Source organism: Halichoerus grypus, chromosome 15 (genome assembly GCF_964656455.1).
Source record: "Halichoerus grypus chromosome 15, mHalGry1.hap1.1, whole genome shotgun sequence".
Taxonomy (NCBI): domain Eukaryota; kingdom Metazoa; phylum Chordata; class Mammalia; order Carnivora; family Phocidae; genus Halichoerus; species Halichoerus grypus.
In genome coordinates, this window is record NC_135726.1 from 617,258 (window position 1) to 637,589 (window position 20,332).

Below are 20,332 nucleotides of genomic sequence, written 5' to 3' on the forward strand. Positions count from 1 at the left end.
ATAAGGTCTTTGCTGGGGTTTCGGCTGGAAGAGCAGGTGGGCAGGGTGGACAGCTCAGGCCTGGCTGGTTGGAATAATGCTGTGGGTTGTTAGGGTGGCCTCTGGCTGCCTGGCGGCTGGCTTGTGTGTGTTAGATAAAGAGATGGTTGGTGGTTCTATGTAGGAAAGGTTTACTATCTCTAAGAAAGGGCTAGCTCTGGGAGGGGCAGTCTCTCCCCAGACAGCAGGTTTTTTTGGTTTTTTTTGTTTTTTTCTTAAAACATGTCAAAACATGGTAAAATACAGAATTAAGTCAGCACATGTCCTGGCATTTCTTGGGAAATACAGGGGCTGGGCCTCAGGCCCCTGTGCAGGGTCTGGCTCAGTGGGTACGAGTCGGGGCACCAGAGTGCCTGGACATCTGGGGGGACTGTGAGGACTCCTTGAGAGGCATCCCATGGGGCTGGTTTCGGCTCATTTTATTTGGGAGAAGTTGGGAAATTGGGTCTGTGTGGCTCTCATCCTCACCTTCTATCTGGGGGCAGTGTGGGAAGGGAGCTGATTTCCAGGGGGTGCGGGTGGTGAGTGGGGTCGAGGCCATGGCTTAGAGGGTGGTGGTTGTGATGTTCTGCCCCTGGGATGTGACCTTGCCCGTGGAGCAGTTAAAGGGGACCTGGAAGAGCAGGGCCAAGGTCTCCATCCTGGAGTGGGCCGCTGGGCCGTGAGTCCTGAGGTCCCTTCCTGGGCACCCGTCCCAGCAGGGAGCACAGCCCCCGTCAGAGCGGTAGGTGACATCCAGTCCATTCTGGGGCATGAATTTGAGATTGCCTGGGCTTTGTGTGCATTGGTCCTGATTGACCCTGTGTGTCCTCTCTTTTGAAGCAGACGGTCGATGACGAAGCGATGGCCGTATAAATGAAGATCAGGTGAGGGGAGAAGAACGATGCCCAAGGGTGGGTGTTCTAGAACACCACAGCACGAAGACTTTTCCCTCAGCAACGACATGGTGGAGAAACAGACGGGGAAAAAGGTAACGCCTGGGCTGCCCTCGCCCTCGCTGGCTCACCGTTCCTGGCCTCTGTGTGTGTCCCTGTCTTTGTCGATGTCCTCTGCAGCCACAGTGACCCAGGGAGGGTCTTCTTAAGGAACCAGAGGGAAGCTTTCATGAGGTTTGTGCATGTTGCTGAGGCGTGTTGCTGTGGCCCCACATTTTCTGGTCTGGGAGCCAGAGCTGTCTGTCACGGCTTCAGTGAGGTCAGACCTGATGCTGAACCGAACCTGCCTCGTCCTGACCAGACACACCGCTGGGCTGCGCTTGTACTTGTGGTGTGGCCGGTTGTCCGCGTGACTCTGAAAAGGCACTGTAACCCCCAGTCACTGTGTCCGTGATGTGCGGTCACCTAGGGGCTCCAGGGTGCACACCCCGCCCCGTAGCCTGGGGGCACTGCTGAGTGTGGACTTGGAATCAGACAGAAGCAGCAGGGGCAGGCTCTGCCCTGTGTTGTCTGTGACCGTGAGTGTGTCTGCAGTAAGAGCAAGAGCGACTCGTGCTGGTGTGGGGGAGGCGAGCTGCCCGTGCTGGCCTGTCCGGGGGGCGGCACTGCTCTTCACCCTAGAGCTGTCCCTGTCCCCCTGACGCCCTCGTGGGAGGCCGTCGACGCTGTGACGTGTGTGAACGGAAGCTCGGTGTCAGTGCACCTGCTGTCTCTGCTGACACCCTGGTTGGGTGGGGTGCGAGGAGATGAGTGAGCAGAGCTGTGCCCTTCATCTGGCTGAGGTGAGACGGGGGGCAGGTTGTGAACGTAGGCGTGCTTGGTGCTCATCACAGTGACCAGGCTGCAGAGGCTCTGGTGTGTGGGTGTCCGGGCCACACGTTCTGTCCCACTTGCCCTGTCTCCCAGCACCCTGTACCATGTGCAGGAACAGGCAGGAGCCACCACATGGAGCTGTGGGCAGGCTGAGGCTGGAGCTTGGTCTGAACTTGCATGGCAGTGGCCTGGAGGGTCTGGTTGCAGCTTGGGATGGGCGTGTGCTGGTGTGCCCACGAGGAGCTGGAGCCACTGGGGACAGATGTGCCCTGGCTGAGCGTGAGAACTCTCCCTCTGGGACACTTTCACACCCAACGGCCAGACCATCGTTGGTAGTCAGGGTTCCCAGGTCTGTGTGTGGGTTTTCCTGCGACAGGATTCCCTGGTCACAGGGCAAGGGAGAGGCACCACGCGTCCCTGTCTGGGCTGCCTTCTCTGCCTCCAGACCGGCTCTGCCGAGTCGACGGGTAGGTGGGGCTTCAGACTGCTGCGCCCCCCAGCTTGGGTCTTCTCTGCCCAGTAAGGCCTCTCCACCGAGGCAGACACCAGAAAAGGACCCCAGAGCTCAGTGCCTGCCCTGGAGGGGTCGCCTTCTAACACAGGGCTCGCTCTAGGCTGGTTGCAGCTGCTTTGTTTTCCTTACGGAGAGCAGTCACTGGACGAACTGGCCTGGCGTGGGCAGCATGGCAGCGCGCACACGTTTGCCACAGGAGATGTGTGCATTTGGCTTTGCTTTTCTCCTCAAGTAAAGTAGCTCTGTACTTAGCCCTGTACCACCCAAGATAGACATTTTGTTGGCTTCTGTTGGGACCCATTTTGCTAGCGGGGGATGCTCAGCAGCAGCTTTGAGTGAACTCCCTGCCCCAGCCCAGCTGCTCAGCAAGGTTCGGAGTCCAGCTCTCCCCTGAGAGCCTGAGAGCCTCGTCGGAGCCGCTGTGATGCTCTTGAGGGAGCCCCGGACCCGCTCTGGTTACGGGGCAGGTGTTGGCTTTCCCTGCACGGCTCATGGCGGAGGAGCTGGGACTCAAGAACGGTCTACTTCTTAGTGAAATAGAGTTCAAACCCCCATCCCCATCAGAACCTGCAGTATGACCCCCGCCTTGGGAAGCCTCCTTACGGCCCCTCCCGACATCCATCACTGTGGAGGGACCTCCCCTGTTGGGATTTGTAAGAGGGGACTTGCTCTTGAACAGTACGTCCCCTGTGCAGGCTTTTCCTGTGGGCAGCCCCCCACCTCCCCGTGCGGTCTCCACCGTACTAATGTCCAGCCCCTTCCCTACGCGTTCTTCTGCTGAGCAGCGTTTGGGCTGCTCCACTTGGCGGAGTAACAGAGTGAAGGCGTGAACATGTGCACATTAGTAGATACGGTTTAGTGGGTAGAGGCTGGCCTGTGTCCTCCTCACACAGGGGCTTGCCTTCCCTTTAGTCCCTCGGAGACGTTGGCAGCATCTTGTGCCTTTTATCTCTGTTCTTCTGTCTCGTGCTGGTCGTGGGGATGGGCTCCTATCAGTGTTTGCCCTGTAAGGTGGGGGTCAATGTGTATTTTCTTCCCTGTGGACGTTCACATGGTCCCCGTCACCTACTGAACAGGGTCCCTCCCCCGCCATGTCTCTGCTGAGTGTTTGTCCCCAGGCAGGTGCGGCTGTAGCCTCTTCTCTTTGGTCTGAACCTTTGGCCCTTGGTCCAGGGCCGCCTCCAGCGACTTCTGTCGTCTTATAGTCTGCGTGTTTGTGGTTCCTCAGCATTGTCTTGCTCATTCTGCCCCTTCGCGTTTCCACACAGGTTTTGGAGTAAGCTGGTTGGTTTCCACAGAAAGCCTGCTGGTGTTTTGATTGGATCACTTTGAATGTAAAGCTGAGTTTGCAGAGAATCGTCCTATTAACAGTTTTGCAGTTTCTGACCCATGAACAGGAGTATTTCTCCATTTTTTTTTTTAAGATTTTACTTATTTATTCATGAGAGAGCAAGAGAGGGAGAGGGAGAAGCACGCTTCCTGCTGAGCAGGGAGCCCGATGTGGGACTCGATCCCAGGACCCTGAGATCATGACCTGAGCCGAAGGCAGACGCTTAACAACTGAGCCACCCAGACCCCCAGTATTCCTCCATTTTTATGTCTTTGTTTTCTCTCAGTAATGTTTTGTCATTGTGTGGAGGGCTTAAATTAACATCTTTTGTTAGATTCATTCCTGTGTATTTGATGTCTTTTGATACTAACTGGGTACTTTAATATCATTTTCTAATTGTTTATAGTCAGTACAAATCAGCTCCCTTTCTGTAACCAGCAACTTCAAATTCACTTATTAATCTGAATGGTTTGATTTTCACGTATATACTCAGAACATCTTAAGATTAATACTTTGTTACTGTTCAGGAGAGAAAGGGGGGAAGGGACTGAGCCAGATGTGATTCCAGAGGAGCCTGCGTGTCTCCCTGCGGCAGGTCGTGTCTGCTCCCAGGACGCGCTCTGCGAGGTTGTGTCCTGGTGCCTTTCTGACCCTGTATTTGTGACTGGGCTGGACCTGATTGATCCGTTTGCCTTTTGAGGGGCCAGGAGTGCCGCTTGTGAGCACGGGGGCACATTGCGTTCATGTTAGAAGCTCCCACGAGCAGCCGCTCACAGTTCTGCCTGCTCTGCTGCCTTCTTGTCAACGTTTGATACCATCAGTCTCTCATTCTGGCCGCTCTGCTGGGAGCATTGGTCTCGCCTCATTTTTTTTTTTTAAGATTTTATTTATTTATTTGACAGAGAGAGACAGCGAGAGAGGGAACACAAGCAGGGGGAGTGGGAGAGGGAGAAGCAGACTCCCTACTGAGCAGGGAGCCCGATGCGGGGCTCGATCCCAGGACCCTGGGACCATGACCTGAGCCAAAGGCAGACGCTTAACGACTGAGCCACCCAGGCGCCCCACGCCTCCTGGTTTTAATTTGCATTATCTTAATGTGGGACATCTTCCCAAATGTGAACTGGTTACATGGCTATTTCCTTTTGCAAAATGCACATTCAGAGCTTTTGCTCATTTAAAAACACGTGTTTTGTTCTTCAGTAGCTGTGGTGATTAGGCATCCCTGCCTCCCCCTCTTCGGGGAGACACCCCCCTTGTCAGCCATCAGGTACTGGGGGCTCTTGGTCAGGCGAGGATCCGCTCCCTGCTCCTGTGTGCAGAGAGCTCTTGTCAGGATCAGTGTTAAATTTTATCACAGGTTTTTTGGCAACTATTGGGTATTCATATGATTCTCTTTCCTTTCTTCATGTGGTGTGTTAAATTTTGAATACTTTGTTATTTCTATTATCCCTTGTATATAAACCTGTAGGAGAGATTCCCCAGAGGGTCAGGAGTGTTCTAGGTCGGTAGGTGTTGACTGCAGTGTGGGGGTTGTGCTTGAGGGGTTCCTTTCCTCTGTCAGTGCTGGGGTGGCAGAGTGCAGGTCATGACAGGTGGACATCCTTGGAGATGTGGTGGGCCTAGAATCTTGTGTGGCCCCATCTTCCAGCAGTGTCGAAGTGGCTCAGGCCCTGCCCGGGGCCCCTCCTTGCACTCCAGATGCCCTTGGAGCTGGCCGTGTGTCCTGGCAGAAATCTCCTGGTCGCTTAAGGGTGTCTCTCAGGAGCTGCCATGGCTGGTGGATGCCGTGGCTGGCTGTTCAAGCTGGGAGACTGTCGGGACCACAGGTTCTGGGGACTGTGGCCATGCTCAGTGCTGGCAGGTGGCTCCTCCCGGGAGCACCCCGAGTACCCCTGCTGCTGAGTGTGGCGTGGGGGTGTGGCTGTGACTGCCATGTTCGCTGACCGCTTCCCTGGGGAAGAGTGCAGACAGCAAGCCCCCCAGGCGCGGAAGCAGTCCCTCTACCAGCATGGCAGGCTGTGTGTGTTCTGCCTGCATGGGGCTCACTGCGTGCCCACCACAGCCTCTTGCTATACCATGGTCAGGGCACGGAGGCCAGGAGGACTGCTGAGAGCGCACAGAGCCAGGGTGTTGGTTAGAATTTGGAAGTCTCCACCGAGCAGCCCCCACCTGGGACATGTCAGCAAGGGGCGCGGGTTCCAGGGCGTTTAGCTGCCGCAGCCAGCCCTCCCCTCAGCACTGGGTCCTTCATCATTTTGGGATGGGGCTGCCCCACCCTTCCCCTCCAGGGCTCTGTGCCCGTCCCATTTCCACATGGGACCTCCTCAGCTTGTGTGGACAGCACTGCACATGTGACCAGCCACTCATCCTGAGCGAATTCTGTCGTTCTCCATTGGGTGGCACCGAGGCAGGCACAGGGCTGACGTGCCCCACCCTGGGTCAGCCTGCTGGTCAGGATGGGGCTGGGATTTGGGCTTCTTGATCCTCATCCTGCAGGAGGGACCAGCCCTGAGACAAGACCAGGAAGGGGGTGATGGCGGTGTGCCCCGCCCACCCTCCTTGCACCAGGGGTTTGGCCCGCAGGATGTGTCCCCAGAACAGCCCCATAGTGTCACCGGCTTGTGGTGACGTCAGTTGGGGAAGGGGGAGGCCTGTTCCCGGGAAGGGAGACGTCTCGGGGAGGCCCACGCAGGCAGGGGGCATCAGGCTCCTTCCATGCATAGGGGAGTTCATGGTGGAAAACAGGACTCTCCTCCTGCCAACATTCCCTTTTTAAGACCAGCTCTTGTATTCCTCATTATTTAATCCTTTCCCGGGAAAGCCACGTTGGAGACGATGTGTGTCTCTCCTCTCTTCATGCTCATGGGAATACTTGGGTTTCAGGACGAGCACAGGGGCCGTGTGGGGCAGAGGAAGGTGGAGGGAGCCATGTGTGCTCAGGCGAGCCTGGCGGGCGGGACGTGCTTCTCGTTGCCCAAGTAAGAGATTTGCTTTTCCTGGCACATGAAATGAAATCGCAGTGAATGTGAGGATTCCGAGAACTTAATTTGGGAATGATGTCTGAAAGCGTCACTTTCTTTTCTAGGATAAAGATAAAGTTTCTCTGACCAAGACCCCAAAGCTGGACCGCAGTGATGGAGGGAAGGAGGTGAGGGAGCGAGCAACCAAACGGAAGCTGCCCTTCACCGTGGGGGCCAATGGAGAGCAGAAGGACTCGGACACAGGTATAGATGCCGCCCCTCACTCCCTGCTGACCACCCAAGGCCATCCTCACCTGCCAGACTCTTCTCTTCCACAGAAAGTGTCCTTGACGGCCCCTCCCTCAGGCGTCTCCTGACCCTGGACCCTGCCTGGGATGTGCCCCCAGGACAGGTGCCCCCCAGCCTCTCTGCACCTCTCAGCTCTGCACCAGGACTCTTGGAGGAGTCCTGCTGGAGGCCTGGGTGGGGTCTAAGAGCATCTTCTCTGTTGTTGATGTTCAGGGTGACTCGGTGCTGATAGAAAAGGTTCACACACACACACAGTTCCCCCGAGAGGGCCAAGCAGGAACATTCCCCCAGCCCCCAGCACACCCAGCGAGGCTCCCAGTGTGTGCCCAGCTGTAGGCGTGAGTGTGGGCTCCTCTCCCCTGAGGTTCGCAGGCCCCCTGCCCGTGGTTTATTCAGTCTCCTGGAAGTCTTGCGCTGGAGGATAAGCGTGTTTTCCCTTAGGGCTGCAAAAGCACAGAAATTGAACCCAGTTGTTTGAAATAAAAGCCAAAGGAACACTGAGAGTGAGCTAGAGCCAGTGCCGTTTTCCTGCCGGTGTGGTAGGGCCTGGTGCTGCAGAGCAGGGCTGTGTGTGTGCATGAATATGAGCCTGTCTGCACGTGAGCGAGCATGTGTATCCGTGTGTGTGTGTGTGTGTGTGAGTGTGCGCACACGCACATGTGTGAAAGGGGGGCTGATGATACTTGGCACGTGCACCTTCAAGTTGATGGCCTCTCGAGCGGCTCCTGTGGCCCGTGGGGGGCTAGGCAAGAACCTGGCCTTTCTCCTGCCAGCCTGAACTACCTCTTCTCCTTGACCCTGGTGCTCAGGGCCCTTCCCGGCCTGCTGGTCGTCTGACTGGTCTGCAGACGTGTATGCCAGTCACAGGCAGGGGTGAAAAGGGGTACAGAATTCCCCGAGAGCCACGGAACCTGGGGTGAGCTCACAAAACCGTGCATGCAGCCATAGGACAAGGAGGAGAGGCCCTGCCAGGATGGCGGTGTGGGTGGGGCTTCTTGCGTAGGAGGCTTTGTGTCGGGTAGCAGGAAAGTGACGGGTACTGAAACAGGACAAGCATGTGCGAAAATTGGGAGAAATGGCAGAGCGCATAGCCTGGAAATGTGTCTATGCTGTGGCTTTTATTCACCAGGCCACAGGGGTCCCCCCCAACACCCTGTGCAGGTGCTCCCCACTCATACGTCTGGTTAGGTAAAAGCCAGAGGAGTGGGTTTGGTTTTGCCAGCTAGGGTATGAGGAAGGTGTCATGGGCCCCCAGGGATCCTTCACGTGGGTGTGACAGAGCCCATGGCTTTTGTGGCTGGACTGTCACAGTGGGGACAAGAGGGGTGGGTGGGCGAGTGGAGGGGCCCGTGGATGCACATGGACGTTGGGCTCCTGCCAGAACGGAGGGACTTGCAGAGACTGTGACTCCGGCTTTAGGTCCGGAGGAACTCAGACCAGGCCCGGAAGTCCTCTCTCCTGTTACGGTGCCTGTACCAGTTTTGGTTGTAGAGGGCCTGGTATTGGTACTTGGTCGTTAGCTCTCTGGATGGTGGGGGTCTGAGATTGGTGTCCATCCTCTGGGATATTCCTGTAAATTCCCCAGCAGCCTTGCTGTGAGTTCAGGAGACCGTGTTAGGGCTTCTCCTTCCTGGGAGACTGTGTTGCCTGAGCAGAGCACATCTGGGCAGGCGGACGTCCTTGGGCTGCCCACTCTGCTCTGGTTGGTGGGATTTCTCTGCGATGCCCGTTTTATTGTGATGTCGGCTTCTTGGGTTCGTGTGTTTCCAGCAGGCCTTAAAGGGTCCATCTCTTGATGGCTAGCATTTCAGCAAGAGGCTGCCAGGTGGCTTCACCTGGGTCCACATGGGCTCTGTCTGGGGTGTCTAGGAAGTTCTTGGGGCGTGCAGGGAGTGCTCACGTTTCTCTTCTCTGCAAGTCGTGGGTCTGGGTGAGGGCAGGGAGGGCGTCACCGTGAGGTAAAAAGAAAGTGAAGATCATTTGGAAAACAAAATTTTCCAGGCTAGGACTCTGTTACAAACATCTTAATACATACGAAATAGAATTGCCCTCGTATTATCATCATCCTTTAGGGGTCTGATTTTACATCTTGTGTATCTGCTTTGTTAACAAAGCTAGATTTTCCGCTAAGAGGATTCTTCTTTGGGTGTGTTGTGTGTGACTTGTATCAGGAGCCTTTCACACTGGGTGCTTGGTGTGTCACGCACGGCGTTGGGAGGCGGGCCCTGCGAGCTGTGGTCCTCCTGCACTTCCAGTGAGAATACCTCTGGCCAGGTGCCTCCCAGCTGCAGGGCTGAGTGATCTGTGCAGAGTGACTGAGGCTGGGGCACTGCGGTCCCCTCGGGCCGAGAGAGGATCTCCCAGAGTGGCAGACTTGGAGGGGCCCCCTGCATCCCCGCCCTGCCCAGCCCCTGCTCCTGCCGTGGCCCTCCGGCGCCCTCTGCTGGGAAGATGCAGCCCTGTGCTCACCGAGAGGGGAACACGGCAGAAGGCTCCAGAACTCGGGGTTCTGTTTCCTCAGCTGTGCCCCCCAGGTGGGCGGAGGCTGCTGACCCTCTGCCCAGGGACCACCGAGCTGCCTGAGGACGTTGTCCTGTTTCCTCGACCCCCAGGAGGCGACCTCCTCCGTCCGCAGTGCTTAGTCAGGCCCGGCGGCTGCCTGCCAACAACAGCGTGGCTTGTCTGTGGTGAAAGCTGGACTGGACTTGGTCTGCATCCCAGCCGATGGCTCCCACAGGCGGCTCGTCACTTCAGCTGCCCACACAGCACCCTGGACGGCCAGAGCGCGCCCCAGAGCCAGGCCTGCCCCGGGGGGCACAGGAGGGGAGGGGCGGGCGGCGTGTGCTCGCCTCATCGCAGCCCTGCCAGCCCAGACCCCAAGCAGGTCTGACGTCTAGGAAAAACAGGCCAGGGACGGCTCTTCCTGTGGCGGCTGGGGAAGGCAGCCCCTCCGCAGAAGAGGAGGCAGGCCTCTCGGGGCCTCGACCCGGCAGGTCGCCTGAGGCCCTGCAGCCCGGCCCAGCCCGCCCCGTCCGTCCACCCCCAGCTTGACACTGGCCTCCGTGTAAAGCGCTGCACCACCTGCCTCACCTAAAGCGTTAGGATGAAAAGTACGTGATGGCCACACTTCAGATGGGACTAATGTGTCTATTTTTTCATGTTTAAATTTCCTCTCAACTTAAAAATTCTGTAAGCAAGTGTTTAGGTCGGTTTACATGCTTACCGACCCTTTTCAGGCTTCTTTCATAAGCCTCCTACTCTGTTACGGTTTTCCGTCCCTTAGTCTGAACATAAGCTGTGCCCCTTGCTCCCTGGAACCACCACGGTGGCCGCGGCCTGTCCCCAGAGGCCAGATGGGCCCCCCAACCCCGCATCAGAGGGCTGCCCTGTCAGAGGCATCAGGAGCTGGCCACTGCTGGTTCTCAATATCCGGAAGTGTCTTTGGAGTAATGAAAAATTAAGGTTTTCTTATTTTGATTTTATCTCATGAATAAGACTCTTGTGTCCTGTATCTGGTATTTATTCAGCAACACTGACGGGTAAACTACTCATTCACTCCGTGTTAGGGGTTTGGGGACATTCACGTATTCACTGAAATCATGGTCCTCCTTGTTCCGTAAGATTGGTTGGGGCTGTCCCCTGTTTGAGGACGGACTCTGGCTCCGCCGCCCGTGTCTGCAGGCCTCCGGGGAGCTCTGAACACCGTGCGCTGCCGCACGCCGGAGGTCACACGTGCCTGAGGAGGAAGGGCTTCTGCGCTCACGTGCTTACTTGGCAGGCCTGCCCGTGGTGGGCGGTGAGCAGGGCGGCACCGCTGAGCGCCGCTGCTGTGGGAGCCTCTGGCTGGAGAGCGCTCATGCCACCCACAGTGACGCCATCGCTCTATCGTTTTCCTCCCTGAACTTGAGCGGTTTCTCCCTGTACGTACAGGGGGGAGTATGGACTAGCCAAGGAAGGCTCTTTCTACTTCAAGTTCCCAGTGTCCCCCATTTGCAGAGTAGGTGGGAATCTGCAGGATCGTGGCCTCCCTCGGGGCCCCTGCTGTCCACACAGTGTGGGTGAGCCAGGCCCTCACAACCACCTTGGGTTCTGTGACTCGCAGGGAGGACTCCCAGGACCATGACTGATTGCGGACAGGGCGCAGAGCACAATCCACACGGGAAGGCACATGGGGCCCCATGCAGGGAAGCTGGCTGTGGCTTCCGGAGTCTCCGGGGAGGACTCTGGGTGGCGACGTGGCCGTTCCACCTGGTGGTGCTCCAGGGTCTGAGGCAGGGGCCGAGGGGCGCGCAGAGGCTTGCGCAGACAGGCCCAGGGTCAGCAGGACTGATGGCGTGGTTCGTACATTGGGGCAGGTTTGGATTATAATTTATTTATAAAAGTTCTCACTGTGCTTTGGTGCCATAAAAGGAGGGTCAGCGGTTGGGAGGTTGTGTTGTGTGTGGGCCGTTACGCCAGCATTGCTTCCCGATCCCTGGCTTCCTCTCCACGGCCATGGCAGCCCGCACTGAATTCCCAAGCACCTGTGGGATTGGGACTGTGGTCGCCCTCGCCTGGAGAAGAAGAGCTGCAGAGGCCACACAGCTCCGGCCTGGGAGGAGAAGGCAGATTCAGAGGGGGACCCCAGGCCCTCCTTTCTTGGACAGAGGAGACTAAGACCACAGAAGCCGAGGGCTTGCTGAAGACTCCCTCTGTCTTTACTACGCGATCAATGGTGGTGATTTTCTGAGAGAGGAGGGAGAAGCTAGTCACAGGCGCAGCCTGAACAGCAGAGTGCCCCCACGCAGGTCGGTGGGCGCTTGGGTCCTGGTCTTGCTGCACTTGGAGAACCGAGCGTGAGACTTGGTCCAGAGACAAGCCCCCTCGCAGCTCCTGGCCTGGTTCGGATCACCTCCAGTGTATGGACTGTCCCACCAGAAGTGGTTCTTCCCGGACTCTTCACATCGGCTTCAGGCCTGTGTCTGGTGTGGAAGGCCTGCTCCTGATAGTGGTATGTCCCCGGTGCCATCAGATCTCCCTGAGCTCTTCTGACGTCTCGGTGAGCAGTGCAGTCCCACAGCAGCACACCAAATGCTCCACCGTGGAGTGGGGTTAGAGCGGCGCTGACGTGGTAGGACTTTAGGCTGGAGCGTAGGGCTTACAGATTTCCCTTTTGGGCAGTGTGGTGGACTGTGTCTCCTGAAAAAGCCGTCAACTAGAACAGCCCAGAAGTCAGAGATGGTGAGTGGTGGATATGATGAAGGACCCGTTTGAGTGCTCCAAGTCCCCGGGAGTCGGGCCGCAGGCCGAAGGTCTGTCAGGGGCACCGTGGACATGCCCATGAGAGCCACACCCGGGACACCGCGGGCGGGAAGAAGACTCCATCCCAGATGGGGCAAGGGGCTTTGAGAGGTGTCCCCAGAGACTTGTCCTAGCTTGTCCCTTGCCGGGCTGGGACCGAGATGTGGGCCGTCCTATGCTGCTGGGAATGCCTCTCTGTCCCTCCAGTCCCAGATCAGAGCAAACGCTAGTCCTCTCTGGAGAGATGGGCTTCCGTGCAGTTTCTGTGCCCCAGGGTTCAGACAAACAGGAGTGCCGGGTCAGAACTGCAGCACAAGGAGGGGCGCCATCCTGAGAGGGAGCCAGCCCCGGGGACCTGGCGTGGGGATGCTGGATACAGAGCATGAACCAGGAGATGCAGTAAAGGAGAAGTTGGAAACACGGGCAAGGAACAAGATGCTGCCAGAGAATACCACGTCGATTTTTGAAATATATAAAATGGGATATATGGAAACAAAAATTACCAATGAAATTAAAGCTTCAGTGGACAGATTATATAGCTCATTACATAGAACATAAGAAAGAATTCATGGGGGCGCCTGGGTGGCTCAGTCCGTTGGGCGTCTGCCTTCGGCTCAGGTCATGATCCTGGAGTCCCGGGATCGAGTCCTACATCGGGCTCCCTGCTCGGTGGGGAGTCTGCTTCTCCCTCTGACCTTCCCCCCTCTCGTGCTGTCTTACTCTGTCTCTCACTCTCTAAAATAAATGAATAAAATCTTTAAAAAAAAAAAAAAAAGAAAGAAAGAATTCATGGCTTGGTAGTTACAACCAAGGAAATTGCCCGGACTGTGGAAGAGAAAGAGGAAAAGGCAGGAAGTGGGAAAGAGTTCGGGGTGTTGAGAGAAGGCGGCTGGATGGCACCAGGAAGGCAGAGCCCTCGGCGTTTGTGCAGCAGAGTCCCTGAGTGTAGGGGTGCGGTCTGTTGTGGGCAGAACACAGGTGGGTACGCACATCAGCACGTGGTGGCAAGATGGCAGGGGCAGAGCGGTGCTGAGGTGGCCGGAGGGCCGGCGACACTCCCACCTGGTTGCGGGGAGGAAAGCTGCCTTGTCGCCAGATGTCCGGGTTCTGCTGGGGAGGGAAGCACAGTGGCAGGAAGTGGAGTCTGGAAACCAGGGTCCCTCAGGACCACACGCCGGGAAAGGCCACACTCCAGCCCTGCAGCTGCTCCAGAAGGCCCGGCTGAGAAAGGGGGGGCCTGCTGGGATCGGCTGTGGAGGGCGGGGACCCTGCATTTGCCAGGTCGGGGTCTGCACCTGAGAAGGGGTGGCACGGTGTGGCGCCCACGTCACAGACCACAGCGAGCTCGCACCATAGAAACACAAGGCGGTGTCCCGTCAGCGTGTTTCCCTTACGATGGCGCGGGGGCGCCGTCCAGGCTCGTATGAAACCATCACCCCCCCCAGCTACAGCCAGAGCAGCGGGAACACACCACATTCACCATCAGGAGACGGGCATCGTGGAAGATACGGTTACATTTGGGTGTTTTCCCCTGTGTTAAGACACGTAAGATGTCCCGTTTCCACTCTGGGAGAGCCGTGTGGGAGGGTGGGCTGCAAGGCCCCTCCCACCAGGAGGGGCTGTCCGTGCCTTTCGTGTCCCCAAGCATCGTCCAGTGTCATCCAGGGCTCCTGGCCACAGGAGAGAAAGGCCCGCTGGGGCACAGGGCCTCCCTGCACACAGTGTGTCCACACCCTCCATGTGACTGCCTTCTGACACCACCGGCCTGGTGCTGTTGCGTCTTGCTCTGCAGTGGGGGGCACGTTCTGTTCCTGCAGAAAGCCCTTTGGGCAAAAGGCCCTGCCTAGTTTTCAGCTGCCGCTCACAGGAAATGCCTCTCCTGCCTCCCCACCTTCCGTACCACGGCTTGTACTGCGCCCAGACCCTGCCTCGCCCCTCCCTGGGTCCACTGCAGTGGGAGCCTGGCTGGGCCTCTGGCTTTGTGCTCTGTCCCCGTGACCAGGAATCTTCGGCACCGCACGTGTTTCTCTGAGCTCCGCGTCCTTCCTTCTCCAATCGGCTTCCTGCGTCCACTCCCCTGGGGAGGCAGCTGCGGCCTGAGCCGTGTATGCTCCGTGGGGCACCTTGCGCAGGGGTCCGAGAGGCTCTGGTGGTCCCGGGAGACTGGGTAGAAATCGGGTCCAGACTGCAGAGCATGAGAGTGTTCTAGTACCCGGAGCCCTGTGATGGAAACACTGCGTCGGCAGGGGCGTCGTAGCGCGGTCGGTCAGCATGTATGTGCTGGGGGTGCGGTCCGCTTTCTGCATGAGAACGTGAAGGGAGCAGCCCGTGGCCGAGGGAGAAACAGAGAAGGCCCGGGTAGAGGCAGGTCAGTGGCGCGCTCAGCCGTGGGAGAACTTTGAAACCAAATGCCCCGACTTGGGCTCTGTGGCCCCGAGTCACTGCAGAAGCGTGGCTTAACTTCTTGAGACCCCGGGGGGCCATGGGGCTGCCACCGTGCAGGTGCGCGCCCCGCCTCTGCCGGCGTGCATGAGCGGGGTCCGTGGTCGCCAGGAGAAATGTTCTGGAATTTACTGCCTCTCTAGGGCTGTGCCTGGTGGGTGGGTTAGAGATTCACTTGCTGGAGGTGGCCTGTGGGGCCTGAGGCAAGATGGCAGGGGCAGAGCGGTGCTGAGGTGGCCGGAGGGCCAAAGCACCACCCAAAGCACGGGGACCCACGTTCCAGCAGGGCGCGGCTTTCTCAGGAAAGAGCAGCTCATGGGAAACGTACAGTGCCGCCATCTGTGGGGCTGGGCATGTTGTCCTGGAGTGGGGCAGGCGAGGCAGACGGGGGTCCGTCTGGTCCGTCTCTCACAGATGGCACCCGGCTCCCGAGGGCAGACCCCAGCCAGCGAGGCAGCTCTCCAGTGCGCTGAGTGGAAAGCAGGAGGAACACACTCCCCACCCCACCCCCCCAGAGAAGAATTTCAGGGACCCGAGTCTCCCACGGTGACCCTCCTTCCCGGCTGCACTTTGCACCCCATGACCTAGAACGCCCCCTGACCACCCCGGCCCCCTGCACAAAGGCCCCACCCAGCACGCACGGGGCAGTGTGGGGAGGGTGCAGGCTTCCGGTGGATCCCTAGTTCCCCAGCAGGAGGGGCAGCTTTGGCTCCTGGTTCATGGAGTTGGGGGTGTATTTTCTCTCCCTTACCCCTGCCCCTTCTCGAAGAAACAGCACCACGTGCTTGTGTTCAGGGCTGGCAGGGTGTTTTGTTACGGGTCAGACCAGCAGAGGATGTGCGCGTCCCGAGGAGGCTGACACGGAACGGCTGAGCTGTTCCATCGTATCTGGTTAGTGCTCTGTGTTGATGCCTTTAGATGCCTCCAGCTCAGTCCATGTCGTGGTACTGCAAGGCTGGTTCGCTCCTCGAAGGGCCATGGCATGAAATGGAGGTCCCTAGAAGCAAGAAGAAAGGTACAGTACTGACGAGTCGGCCTTGATCTGTTTATGTATTTCTAAACTGTGTTTGCCATTTCTATCTGCACTGTTTGGAGGCGGGACGGGGAAGGAGGAATCCGCGTGTGCACACGTGTATTTAATAGACGGAGACCTGTCCTGTGTGAACCGGGACACCGGTGAGGGGCCGTCCCACCGCCTGGCGCGCGGCGGGCAGTGTGGGGAGGCAGCTGAGTGGAGCGAACGGTCGGTGGGGGCCGAGGCGGAGCAGGCTTCATTGTGGCTGATCACATGGTGTCGAGACTGTTCCCGCTGGAGGTGACGCCAGGTGGCCCGGTGCTGCCGCCTCTGCTCTTGCCCTTTCCCTGTGAGCTGTGAGGTGGGAGGCAGGGGCTCCGAGGCACCAGGGAAGGCTCCGGGTTCTGAGGACAGCGTGGCATGAAATCTCCCCCTGTCTCCTCCACCACCTCACAGAGAAGCAGGGTCCTGAGCGGAAGAGGATTAAGAAGGAGCCTGTCACCCGGAAGGCCGGACTGCTGTTTGGCATGGGGCTGTCTGGGATCCGAGCCGGCTACCCCCTCTCCGAGCGCCAGCAGGTGGCTCTCCTCATGCAGATGACTGCCGAGGAGTCTGCCAATAGCCCAGGTGAGCCCCCAGGGTTGGGGCAGTCTTGGGGACGGGCGCCCATGTGAGGGCGTCCCCTTTCCCTCGTGGAAACGGCCCAGGTCCTAGCGGCTTCTGTGACTGGGGACACCCCCTGCTGACGCCCCCGCTTGTCCTCTCCTTGGCCTGCAGTAGACACAACACCAAAGCACCCCTCCCAGTCGACAGTGTGTCAGAAGGGGACACCTAACTCTGCCTCAAAAACCAAAGACAAAGTGAACAAGCGAAACGAGCGCGGAGAGACCCGCCTGCATCGTGCGGCCATCCGCGGGGACGCCCGGCGCATCAAGGAGCTCATCGGCGAGGGCGCGGACGTCAACGTCAAGGACTTCGCAGGTGAGCGCTCACAACAAGACGGGAGGCTGCGCCCCCTGCCTCCATGGAGCCCTCTGGCTGAGCGAGCGCACGCGCCGGGGCTGGGAAGGCACAGCCCGGACCTGGGGGTCAGCGTGGCACAGGCGGCAGGGCGGGGGCAGATCCCACTCTTAGATCAGTATGATTTGCTGTTTCTTAGAAGGAGGAATCCATATTTTGGGAAATATTTCAAAGTAAGATCATTTTATTTTTCACCGTTTCTAAGAGAATTGGGAAATTTCTAGATACCACCCTGCTGTGTTCTAATAAACCCCAGTTCTGTGGGAGAGGGGTCTGCCTCTGGCGTACTTAGGGAGAAGCTGCACCGCCTCTGTGCCTGTCAGCCTGGGCACACCTCCCACTCCACAGGCTAGAAACGTGTCCCCGAGCCTGCCCTTGAGCTCAGCACAGGAGTGGGGGTTTCTCCCCTGGCTGAGACAGCCGAGCGTGATTTACTTGAAGGGCCTGTGATCGCGGTTCAGTGCGGCCTTGTGTGCATAGGATCCTTGCGCTGTGTTCTGCTGCGTGGGCCAGAGTCCAGCCCTGTTTGCTCTGCTTTGGGGAGAGCATGGATGAGCAGAGCAGTCTTCATGACAAACCCGTCTAGGTTTTTCCTGCTGCCTTAGTTGATAGTTGTCTGTCAAACCTAATTTAGCATTTTTTTAAAAATCAGTTTTCCTAGATCAGGATTTTCCAAAGTACTAGACTTTGTGTCCATGGGGGTGGGCCCTGTTTGCACACTGACATTTGAGGCCATGCTTCCTGGTGGCCTTCTGAGGCTCTCGCAGAAGCGGCCACCAGGGGAGACCTTCCTGCGTGGCGTCAGCCGCGTGCTTCACCAAGGGCACGCTCCTGAGCCTGCGGCTGTGGCGACAGGCTCTGCGTCCTCCCCAGGTGCCTCCCCAGCCTTCCCCCGTGTCCCGCGCGGGTATCGCTGTGCTCACCAGCCCTCTGCCCCAGTGGTCCTTATAGGTGGTTAATCTCCAGGGTGAACAAGCTCCTCATCGCGGAGCAAACCAGGTGCCACAGTAAAGGGCACTCAGGGTCTCCCGGGACCTTAGCCCTCCCATGCAGGGCAGCACCACCGTCAGGGCCCCTGGAGAGTGCGGCCGCGGGAAGGGAGTGGTGTTCTTGAGGATTAAATAACATAGGTCCTAAGTGTCTGTTTCCAGGCTGGACAGCGCTGCACGAGGCGTGTAACCGTGGCTACTACGACGTCGCCAAGCAGCTGCTGGCCGCGGGCGCGGAGGTGAACACCAAGGGCCTGGATGACGACACCCCCCTGCACGACGCTGCCAACAATGGGCACTACAAGGTGGGCGCCTCCCCGCACATCCTCTGGTGGGCCTGCCGGCTGACGCGGCTACCATTCTGTTGCTCCCTGTCCCGTCGTCCCCGCCGTCCCGCACGCTTGGCAGCCCCCCCCCCACCTCTGCTCATCCTGGGTCAGCTCCTGGGTGGCCCCTCGCAGCCTGTGGACAGGGCCCTACTCTGGCCACGCAGTGTGGCTGGGTGTTAGCAGGTGAATGATCACACCCATAGGGAGGGGTTCAGGAGCTGCTCCCTGCCCCGTCCTTGTCCTGTCCTTGTCCCTGTTGCTGTGGTAGTCACGGCGACGCAGCGCTGAGGGATGTAGCCAGTACACGGGAGGACCGTTGTAACCAGCCCAGGAGCAGTGAGCACCCAGAGATGGCGAGGCTCTCGCTGCGGTCACTACCCGACCATCATGAGGAGGCCCCGGCCAGAGACGCACAGTGGGGCATGGCGAGGACCGCGCCTGTAGACCAGAATGCACCTCTGACGCTCCCTTGTAGCTGCCCTGCCTGGTCGCTTCTGGCAGACGCCAGGGAGCCGGCAGCACCGAGCATGTGACGAGCGGTTGGAAGGTGACAGGTCACCGCGGTGGGGGGAGGGGCTCTGAATGAAAAGATGCCCATGGTGACTTGGGGAAATCTGGACGCGGGTTATGTACTTAATGGTAGGGAGTATAGTTTACTTTTTAGGTAAGATGAAAGCATCGCGGTTTTTTGTTTTTGTTTTGTTTTAAGGGTCCTTTTAGAGAAATGTACTGAAAAAGCTTATGAAATGCATGGGATCCACTTAAAATAGCCAGGGCAGGGGACTGGGGGCTTGGGGGGACGGCAGGGGTGACATGAGGCTGCCGGTGAGCTGGTAGCCGACAGAGTGGGGAGGAAGGGGGTCGCCCTTTGAATCTCTGTCCTTTTATAATTATTATTGTGGAACTGTCTCATGCGATAGACTGGAAGTGTGGTGATGGGTGCAGGGTGATGGCCCCCCGAGAGATCCCTGCCCAGGTGCTGGGACCCGGGACCCTGGGACCTCGCATGGTAAGGGGACTCCACAGATAGGAGTGAGCAAAGGATCAGGAAGTGGTGGCCTTGGATTATCCAGGGAGGCCCAGCAGCCTTCAGGGTCTGTGTGGCAGAAACCCTTTGCCAGCCAGGTCAGAGTTACCAGCAGAAGCAGGAGGGAGGAGAGCATGAGGGCGGCCAGCTGCATTGTTGGCCTTAGCGGAAGGGGGCAAGGGACGTAGTGGCTTCCAGCAGTAGGGACAGCCCTTAGCAGGCAGACAGCGGGGACGCGGGACCAGAGTCCCAGCACTGTAAGGGGCCCCACGCACAAGGAAAGGAAGAGGCCAACACCACACGCCTGTAGGGTCGTGAGGTCGGTTTCAGACCTGGCCAGTCGGAGGGCATAGTGACTTGCTAGAGCAGGCAGCTGGGTCCCCGTGAGGGGAGGCCACGGCGTCCTAAGTGAGAACGGGTGTGTGAGCGATGAGGCTGTCCTTGTTAAAGGTTCTTTTCACGCTGCATTTTCTGGACCAAAGCTGCGACTGGATTCAGTATTTGCACTTGAGTCCAGGGAGCTGGCCGCCCGGGCGTGTGAAGCCCAGGTGCTGGGTGTAGACAGCTGAGCACAGCTGCTGAAACGTCACCCTGCGTGTCTGTCATTCACAGGACCACCCTTACCCGTGTAAGACAAAGCACGGCTTTGGAAAGAGGCTTTTCTAAAATAAATGAAAACACAAAATAAACCTATTTACAGAAGCTTGGTCTTTGTTTCCTCTCTTCTGTCAACCCCCCGCCCCCCCTTCCCCCCAAACTTCCAGAACCCTTCCACGCCCACCGAACCCTGCTGGATGGCAGCTCATCCTTGGTGGGAGGGGAGTGCGCATGTGAGGAGATTAGGGGATGTGGGGACCCCGTGGAGAGGGAGGAGGATTTCTGTGGGAGCTGGGACCTGTTCCCTGTGGCGGAGAGCTTGGAAGGGGGTGGGACGCTGCTAGGCTCCTTCCTGCGGGAGAGGCTTGGGTCTAGAGAGCCCGCCGGGCTGTGCTGTGTGCACGGCTTCTGGTCCTCGGCGGGGGGCGGGCACGGTGGGGGGAATGGGCTACAGTTGGACACAGACGGGCACAGTAGCGCCCCCGTGTTTCTCAGGAAGCTCCCTCATGTGCCTGTTGCTGTTTTGTAGGTGGTGAAGCTGTTGTTACGGTATGGAGGGAACCCTCAGCAAAGCAACAGAAAAGGCGAGACGCCCCTAAAGGTGGCCAACTCCCCGACCATGGTGAATCTCCTGTTGGGCAAGGGGACCTACACATCCAGCGAGGAGAGCTCGACCGGTGAGAGGCTGGGCGCCGCGCCGTGTGCCGGCTGCGGCTGGGAGCATGGGGTGCGG

General features: G+C 58.3%; 1 protein-coding gene across 10 annotated transcripts in view; it reads left to right on the forward strand.

Moving 5' to 3' along the window:
- Window positions 1–20,332, forward strand: part of ANKRD11 (ankyrin repeat domain 11) — a 189,457-nt gene that overhangs the window by 156,093 nt on the left and 13,032 nt on the right. For 4 of the 10 annotated variants that reach the window (XM_078063607.1, XM_078063602.1, XM_078063601.1 and 1 more), the window contains 6 exons: window positions 862–1,009; window positions 6,717–6,855; window positions 16,094–16,264; window positions 16,415–16,618; window positions 17,809–17,951; window positions 20,129–20,276. In XM_078063607.1, coding sequence (XP_077919733.1) covers window positions 923–1,009; window positions 6,717–6,855; window positions 16,094–16,264; window positions 16,415–16,618; window positions 17,809–17,951; window positions 20,129–20,276 — 892 coding nt within the window. In that variant the 5' untranslated portion in view covers window positions 862–922. Of the gene's footprint in view, window positions 1–861; window positions 1,010–6,716; window positions 6,856–15,540; window positions 15,638–16,093; window positions 16,265–16,414; window positions 16,619–17,808; window positions 17,952–20,128; window positions 20,277–20,332 lie in introns of all 10 variants that reach the window. The other 6 variants (XM_036119798.2, XM_078063604.1, XM_078063605.1 and 3 more) reach the window with 2 other exon arrangements.